The sequence below is a fragment of the Pygocentrus nattereri genome, chromosome 5 (genome assembly GCF_015220715.1).
Source record: "Pygocentrus nattereri isolate fPygNat1 chromosome 5, fPygNat1.pri, whole genome shotgun sequence".
NCBI lineage: Eukaryota > Metazoa > Chordata > Actinopteri > Characiformes > Serrasalmidae > Pygocentrus > Pygocentrus nattereri.
This window is the reverse complement of record NC_051215.1, coordinates 27,840,945-27,850,359: the sequence shown is the minus strand read 5'-3', so window position 1 is coordinate 27,850,359 and position 9,415 is coordinate 27,840,945. Positions and strand designations below refer to the sequence as shown.

At 36.9% G+C, this 9,415-nt stretch overlaps 1 protein-coding gene across 2 annotated transcripts; it reads left to right on the top strand.

The window, feature by feature from the left end:
- Window positions 1-2,409: 2,409 nt before the first annotated feature.
- si:zfos-1056e6.1 (uncharacterized protein LOC107988029 homolog) lies at window positions 2,410-9,341 on the top strand. 2 transcript variants are annotated; one of them, XM_037538302.1, is made up of 9 exons: window positions 2,410-2,562; window positions 4,034-4,101; window positions 6,436-6,483; window positions 6,606-6,670; window positions 6,860-6,897; window positions 7,283-7,362; window positions 8,091-8,153; window positions 8,257-8,307; window positions 8,984-9,341. In XM_037538302.1, the coding sequence occupies exons 1-9, from the start codon at window positions 2,499-2,501 to the stop codon at window positions 9,035-9,037; spliced, it is 531 nt and encodes a 176-aa protein (XP_037394199.1). In that variant the 5' UTR covers window positions 2,410-2,498; the 3' UTR covers window positions 9,038-9,341. The 2 variants fall into 2 exon arrangements, with proteins under 2 accessions (XP_037394199.1, XP_037394198.1); XM_037538301.1 differs by lacking the exon at window positions 8,984-9,341 and adding an exon at window positions 8,437-8,968.
- The last annotated feature ends 74 nt before the right edge of the window (window positions 9,342-9,415 follow it).

The following is a 9,415-nucleotide window of genomic DNA, read 5'->3' as shown; positions in this document are numbered from 1 at the left end:
TGCTAGTCTATTCTGTTTTTCTAGTGGGGCAATCTCCCACAGTGCACTTTGAATTTCTAGTGAAGACCGTATATCACTTCATCAGTTGACACCAACGTGTTTTCTGAAACTCTTGTTAATAAGCAACGGACGGATGAACGTTATGTTAATGGTGGCCACTGAGCCACTGAAAACAAACGTTTCAGACTCTCTTGATTTTCTGGAGAAACCCTACAGAAAAACAGCCACTCTGTACAGTTAAAAATAAAGACCATGAAGCTCTTCATCATACGGCAAAAGCACTGACTGGTAACAGCAGGTTAAGACAGTCTTGGACCTAGAATTAATTGTGAAGCCTAGTGTTTATGGTTTCTTTCTCCCCTGCACTTTTCAAAATGTTGTGTTCATGTTGAAGGCTTTGAGTAAGAAGCCAGACTCAGCCTTGCTCAAGTTGATATAGGTTGATGATGAATAAGTGTCCAACTTCATTGATTGATTCAAACTTTTTTTACTGCAGTTTATTAAACTAGTGTAGTAGTAATGAGGGAGAAAGGATCCATTCAACGTAATATAAGTTGTTGCCACTGTGTTTTTGTAACAGACTACAAAGTGAGTTGTACGGATGACATCACTATCTCACAAAGTGGCGTTGGCACCGTGTCATGACTTCTGTACTTCAAGAAAAATATTCTGCTATTATATTGTGTTTGCAGTGACTCTGCTTTTACATCTAAAAGCACATAAACATGCACAACAATACAAAAACCTGCACTTTGAACTTTGGGACAGGTTTATATTGCTGCTAAGAATGCATTAATCATAAGCGTCATCTTGACGTAATGTGTGTAAAACATGAAGGGAGAGCAAATGCAATTTACAACAAAAATGAGGACACTCCTGGTCAAATGTTTTGTTGATTTTTTAAGTGAAAATAGCATGTTTTATTTCTTTCTAATAAATAAATTAAGCTTGTGCAGTAAAAATTGTAGGAAATTGCCATGTTTACATTTTTCCCTTTAGAGCATGTGGGATGTGTTAACATATCATTATTATAATGTGATAACATATTATTTTTATCAACAAAATATGTCATTTTACTGGGAGTGTTTAAACTTTTGCATACGCCTGTACTTATTAAGTGAAGTACAATAATGTTTTAATAATCACTCATGGTTATTATGTTATTCACTATATTCCTTATTCCATATAAATGTATATATACTTATACTAACCCTGATGAATAACGGCCTTTTGTTCAAAATCTAATGTATTTTTTCATTGTATGTCTCTGTGAGTTCAAGTCAAGTAAAGATTCATTCATATAGTACTTTATATTTTCTATAGAACCTTGATGTATAAAACGAGATATAAACGTAAATGACTGCTGTTGGAAGCCTGTCATGATGATACAATGATAAGAACTGGTTACAACTGACATCTATCTCTTGACCTTCTGGAGAAGCCATTGGAGACTATTTCAAACTATTTGAGTTAAAACTATTTGAGTCGTTGAACCAGACTGAGAATAATTGTTGGGAGCATCACTGGAATGATGGACCCAGATGGACTTCATATTGTTGATTAATGTAAAACACTGACACTGAGCTTAATGAGAGCCCTAGTTACCATTTGTAACCCACTGAATCCGAAACAGGAAGCTGATTTACATATCATTTATCTAACTGCTTTCTTCAGCTCAAACTCGATCTCTCTCTCTCTCTCTCTCTCTCTCTCTCTTTCTCTCTCTCTCTCTCATCTTTCCTTGCATGTATTTACCTCTTTTTAAATGTATATTTTACTTTACTTTTTTATTTCTTTATCAATGATTAAGCTTTTGGCCATATTGAAGCATGTTTATGCACTTTATTTATACAGGATGTCACCAGTGGGGCTCCGTATTCATTGAATATTAACAGTAGGTTTACATGCACAAACATAAATGCAGCAGTTTGGTTGCAAAACGTACAATGTCAAATGAAAGGGAGATGGTTGCTGTTTTTTATAATCATAATAATTGCTGATTGGTCCTTTTTTTGTTATTTGCTAAGATCCCAGCAATTAGCAAATCAACTAAAATATGGACCTGGGAAGGAAAATACTTGAGTGTTGTGCTTTGGCAGGTTTGTACTTTACTGGTATTTTATTAAAACTGAATATTTGCATTGCATTTACTCAAATACATGTCTAAAAGAACCAAAAAACATAGTTTTTACAGCTTACATTTCAATTTAGACACCCAAAAGTACTTGTTACAAATCTCAAAGGCTGGGATATTTTTTTATTTTCGTTTTGCCATTTAAATATTTGAATACAGTACCGATAATTTTACATCACTCTATTTTTTTCTGAGGTTTTAGTTCGCTCTCTTGTCCTCGATCCTGGCTTTTATTTTGGAATTAACTGACCACTCGGAGCGTCTGTCTCTCTCAGGTCTTCGTGTAGTTGAGTTCACACCGCTGTTTCTCTGGAGCTGCTGCTGCGAATACAAACCTCCTGAGAGCCCAGCGAAAAACTTTTTAATGGCGAATGTGGAAAACAAACACGCGGCGGTCTGGGTGGCGCTGAAGAGGCTCGACCTTAACGGTTAGTTTGCTGCTTAAACGTTTTAATCTCTTTCATCGTTTAACTGCATTTATTTTCGGAGAACAGAGACGCTTAAGCCCCAACGTCCTGGTTGCCATAGCAACCTTCGGTAGCAACCAGCCGTCGGTCCGAAATCTCAGTTTCTGTTTTTTTAACATCTTTATTTTACCTTAAACTCAACCGACAGCTTTAAGAAACGTTTTAGGGAAACTTACGGCGTGTGTCTGAGTGTTTCTGGAGGCTAACAGTGGCTGACTGAAAGCTAATAGAGCAGAGAGAGCACAGGTGTGTCTGACAAAGCAGGCCAGCAGAGCGAAGGCAATCGGTCTATTGAGAACAATAGAAGAACCCTTTTCAAAAAAGGTTCTATATAGAACCATATACAGCACATTTTCCTTCAATTCACAACCATTTCAACAGTCACTGTTAGAAATAAAGGTTCTGTGCAGATACATTTTTAATTTTAATGTAAATGTTCCCTCAAATGTACGACAGTGGTTTTAAGGTCCAATTGTGAACCTTAAATATGTTTTAGGACATATTTGGAAACCTAATGTTTTAAAACAGAACAATAAAATAAAAAGAATGGAGACTGGTATTTAGAAAATATCATTTCAGTGGATTTTTTAGGCAGTTATGTGCCCTGACTAAAGGTACTTACATGTACCCTTGAGGGACCCACCCCAGTGACAAGAGGGGTACTGCCACAGTGACCCAGTGCCAGTTAACGTTATAGTTTTTTCTGAGCATGTAAAGAATAATTTAAGCATAAATTGGTTCAGCATAGAACTTATGGCTCTAAATAGAACAATTCTCTTTAATAAAGAACCCTGAAAACGCACTCACTCACACACACACACACACACACACACACACACACACACACACACACACACACACACATACACACACACCTTCTAAGCTGCTTATCCTACCAGGTCACTGGGGGAGCTGGAGCCCATCCCAGTCATTGGGTGGAAGGCAGGATACATCTTTTTATATCTTTTTCACAAAACTACATAGTGTGCTGGATCCCTGCCTACCAGAAGTGCAAAACTAAAGGAAGGAGACTTTGATAGTCTAAATCACTCAATCAAAAAATGCTACTGACATTAAAATGTGTAGGTAGAACTTTGAGAGAACCTGAATGACCTTATCAGGGGTTAAGTAGTATTATTAAGCTGAATCTAAACATTAACATTAAAAAACTAAAGTTACTGCGCTATACTGATTATATGCACATGCTTTATAGAACCTCTAGATGGGCAGGAAAATTTGTTAAAAACAAAATGTTGTGTGTGTGTGTGTGTGTGTGTGTGTGTTTAAAAAGAACATATACACCTGTATCTGTTCTTGTAATGTTATTGAACTAAAGTTCATTTTAATTTTGATCAAACTTCATGAAGCAGTGCAATAAAGCAGCTGGCTGAGCATTTATCCAGTATTGAGAGATTACTGGTTTGTTTTGTAGATGACAGAGTTACAGCACTGAGAGAGGTCCACATTCCCAGAGGGACAAAAATGACCACAGTTAGACAGGTGGGTCATCATCATCATCATTGTCATCTCATCATACAGTGGTGTAAGTATTTGGAGGGAGAGGGGTGGGGGCACAGGGGACCCATGATGACTGGTCCCACAAAAATTTTAAATGGGGTACGGACACAGTTATACACCCACGACTCATAGCTCTAATTTCTTTCACAGATTTTTCAAAGTTTCTGTGTAATTCAGTTGGTAAGATGTAAACAAAGTCGTTTCAGAGTGGTTTGATGAGAAAAGCTCTGCCCCAGACAAATCTTACAGAGTCTGAATTGTTGACAGCGGTGGTGATAGGCACCAGACATCCGAGGCATTTGATGCCTCTGAAAGCTCCCTCACAGAAAGATTTGACATAAAATGGTTATGAATATGCTGACATGTCTGAGATGTTGTTTTATGATAGTTTTGAGGAGGTTTCACCCAAAAATATAAATGAAATGGGTTGTTACGACTATTTAACTGATATCAACATTACATCTTAAAAAAAAATAAAAAGACACGTTAGGTTCACTGGTCCTTTAGGATAGTAAATAAAATGAATATATTTGCACTGTAGACAACACCACCCATGCTTACTTTCATCATCACTAAAGAAATGTGAGTTGGAACATTTCTCCACAATTAATTATTTCACATCAAACCACTGCTATCAACAATTTAATCATGCAGCAGTTTTGAAAAATCTATTGAATTCCCCTTTAATAACATACACTATATGACCAAAAGTATGTAGACCCCTATCATCCCTCTTATATGAGCTTGTTGGACATCCTATTCCAAAACCATGGACATTTATGTGTAGTGGGCCCTCCCCTTAGTCGGCTATAACAGCATCTGCTTTTCAGGGAAGGCTTTCCACAAGATTTTGGAGTGTATCTGACGGAATTTGTGCCCATTCTCTCAAAAAAGTATTTGTGAAGTCAGGCACTGATATGGGTGAGAAAGCCTGGCTCACACTTGACGTTCCACTTTCTACCAAATGTGTTCATGGGGTTGAGGTCAGGACTCTGTGTAGACCATTGGAGTTCCTCCACACCAAACTCATCAAACCATGTCTTTATGGAGCTCGCTTTGTGCCCATGGGTACAGAAATGCTGGAACAGGAAAGGGCCTTTGCAAAACTGTTGCCACAAAGTTGACAGCATATAATTGTCTAAAATATCTTTGTTTGCTGTAGTGTTAACCGCCTTAGCCCATTATTCCACCTCCACCAAACTTTACTGTTAGCACTTCCCAGTAGGTAGCATTCTCCTGACATCTGTCAGCCCCAGAATCATCCATCAGACTGCTAGATAGTGTGATTTGTCAAGCTAGAGTACATATTTCCACTGCTCCAGAGTCCAATGGTGGCATGCTTTACACCAGCTGCAGCTGATGCTTGGCATTGTGCATAGTGATCTTAGGCTTGTGTGCAGCTGCTTTGCCAGATCAAATGCACAGTTCTTGTGCTGATGTTGCTTCCAGAGGCAGTTTGGAATCTTTGGTGACTGATGAAGCAGAGGATAGGTGATTATGTTCTATGCGCTTCAGTGCTTGATGGTCCTGCTCTGTGAGTTTGCAGGATTCATAATAAATTTGATTCATAATAAAAATTTGATTCGATTTGATTTCATAATAAAAGCACCTCCAGTTGACAGGGGGCAGATCTAGCAGGGCAGAACTTTCACAATCTGACTTGTGGCAAATTGGCATCCTAAACAGTGCCATGTTTAAAGTTAGAGTCATATAAACAGTATGAATCAGTAGAAACTGTTCTGCTGCCAGTGTTTGAGATTTGACCTTATACACGTTAGTAGTAGGTCTGCCTGAAATACTTGGACTCAATAATCAATACTTTTGGCCATCTAGTATATTCTACCAGTTAGTTTCCATCACAAAACACACACAGAATTGACATCTGTTTATCTCCTTTTAAATCATAATGCAGCTCATAAATGCCAACCATTTTACCTTCCCACACAACCTGCAACATCATATATTTATTACTTTATTCTAAAATCTGAAATAACTAGTCTTTAATAGTTAGTCCTAGATGCTGGTAGGTGGATTGGTTTGCTTTGAGAGTGTCTACTTGTTTGAGACCTGACAATTGCAAGAAATTGAGCCAATTACAATGTCATTTTTTATTGTTTTTTTTTTTTTTGCACTGGGACATCCTCATCACACCACTGTCATCATCATCATCTTTACCATCATTGTCATTGTCATCATCATTATGCTGTTGTCCTTCTTCTCCTGTCTCCTGTCTGAAGTGGTATTCATACATTTTCACTTTGTATTTCGACTGTCAAAAAGATGGAAAGAGGTAAATATATTTCAATTTCCTCACAGATCTTAGCCCATTCGTTCAGACTGGACATTGCTGAGGTGACATTCAAGGTATTTTGAAAAACATGACTGACCCCTCGTTAATATGAACTATTTCATGTGTTTTTTTTATTATTTCTATAAAAGTATATCTGGATCACATTTTGCTAAATGATAGAAATGTCTCCTCCCAGATACGAAACAGCCGAGGCTTTTTAATCCCTTTGAACAGTTGCATACCAGTGAACAGCAAGCAGATGTAAGTCCATTTGTATTTGGGAATATAACCTAATTAAAAAGAACTCTATGATATTTACTTTAATCATGTGTTACTGTGTTTATCTACATGATCAGGATATTAGACTTTTTCTAATGTTACTTTTTGTGTTGCATTACGTATAACATTATCTTTCCCATTCATTAAGATTTTTTATCTGTTACTCTTCAGGCCCTATGTCTTGGAGGTGGCTAAATACTTCCAGCATGGTATGATTATGATGGTATAATGTTTTTTCCGCTAAAGAAATTAAGATTTAAAGGGCCCTCTCCTGGTGAACCTAATTTTTTTTTCTCGAAAAAGGCACCTTTACAGGAGAAGGCAAAAACTTTCTTTACTTTTAACGTAAGTTAAAGTGGAGAGGAATTACTTCAAGCAATTCTGGAGCATTTCTGTTGGTCCACTTGTCATGAAATTTTCACACAGTGTAAAGGGCAGCTGATTTTCTGAAATTATGCCAAAAAATAAAAAATGGATACATTTTTAACAGCAATTATATGGGCCCTTTAATTCTTCAGTGTGTTTTGTAATAGCTTAATGATTTTACAGTTCTGCATTCAAACTGACTCTGACTCATGATGTTTCTGTATAAAGTTAATGCAAGGCCCAGAAGTATCGCCATGACAGTCATTCATAGAAGCTTGAAGTCAAGACTGCAGGGTATTGTGAGAAGGGTAAGAAAACTACCTGAAATCGTATGTGTTTACTGAATTCTAAAGAAAGAAAATCACAGTTTTTAATTTTCATTTAGATACTGCATGCATCACTATTGGACACTGATCTCTCTTTGTTGTTAGATGAGTTGTAGGTCAAGGTATGCTCCATTGATTTAGTCTGGTCATTTTTTTATGTCTGCATGAGTAAATGGTCATGATGGAAACAATCATTCAGAGTGGTTTGGTGTGAAATGCTCCATTCTAGAGAAACGTACAGAGACAGAATTGATCACAACAGTGATGATAGGAACCAGATGTCTGAAGAGTTTAATGCTTCTTAAAAGCTCCCTCACAATTATTGCATCTGTTAATAAGCTGAGACACTGTCTTATGATAGGTTTGAGTTAAGATTTTGGCCTAAAACTTTAAAAAAATATATCTTTTAATATCCATTTCTGCAGGAGAGGTATATGCAGTGTGCTGTAGGGTAAAATATTCCCCAAAGAAAGCATATTTTTTCAGAATTGGCAATATTTTACTGTGATATATATTACATCTAAATTCAAAGGATATGTGTCGGTTCATTGGTTGGATAGTAAAATGCCTGTATGTGTGCTGTAGACATCATGAACCCTGAACCACTCTGTGTGACTTTGTTTATGTCTCAATCATTGAATTATGCTAATAATTAGTTTGAAAAATAAGTTTGGTGGAACTCCTCTTTAATGTCCTCACTGTCATTTTAGATTGAAAGGCTGGAGGAACTGCTTCCTCAAATCAAGCAAAAACAACATGACAAAATGACAAAGGTAGAACAGTCATAACAGTCTCTTATAACTGAGTCCTAATTAACATTCAGTAGCAAAAAGCTACTTTTCTGTTAATTCCAGTCTAATTCCAGTGTCTTTGCAGGACATTGACTTGTTGAACCAGAAGCTAATATTTCTTCACAAAAGAATGCAGGTGAGTGTTTATATGCCTTATTAGCATCTCTGAACTATTGACACCCAGTATGTCCAAAGAAATACAGAAATACACAATTTAGCTATTTTAAGGTGCACCTGTTGCTAACACAGGTTTTGTTGCACACAGTCTGCTTGTATGATCTCCATAAAACAGCACCGACCAATAGAATGGGATGCTATGGAGCAGCCACACAAGCGTAAGGTCTCCATGCCTAATGACAAGCATCAGCTAGAGGGGCATAAAGTCCCCCAGCATTGAGCTCTAGAGCAGTGGAACCGTGTTCTCTGGAGTGATGATTTAGCACCAGCTTATTCATTTGAGATGAATGAGTGACGTTTGTGATCCAGAACTAATCATCCAACATCTTTACCTGAGCTCACTAATACTCTTGCGGCTGCAAATCATCACAGCAATGTTTCTACACTTAGTGTAAAGCCTTACTCGATGAGCAGAGGCTGTAACTGCAGCAAAGATGAAGAAACTCTGCATTAATATCCTTGATTTTAGAAGACACCCTGAATGAGCAGGTGTCTACACCCACATTTGGACATACAGTTTGATTGAAAGTGCCTATTTGAGTTCATAAGCCAAGTCACAGTTCAAATTCAAAACATAGTTCTAATATGGTAAGACAGAATTAGTGTTTTAAATGTGTATTTTCCTGTTTTAACAGATGGCAGAGTCATGCTACTGGGAGGGAATGTTTAGGCGAGCACCACTCTGGTGAACTTTTTCACTTTTACCAAAATGAACACTTCAGTGTATTTATCCATCATACATCTGAAGTGTTGAATTGTCTTTTTCTATAAGCATTTTATAGTAAATTATGAAGTAATATTTGTCATTACGAATCTTCCTGTCTCCAAAATGTTTATGTAACCGAACCTTTAATGAATGATAACGTATGACTTTGGGCCATATAGGAAATGTTCACAAAACAGTGGTGGTATAAGAACTTAATTACTTTTACTGTGTGTTTTTCAAAAAAGTAGAATGGAATTTCATTAAAGTTTGAGTATTCATTTGCAAAATGTAGCCTTAATATTCTTTTTAAAAAAGTAAGTTATGCAAACAAGTACACCTGCCATGTCTTCGATGTAAAAAT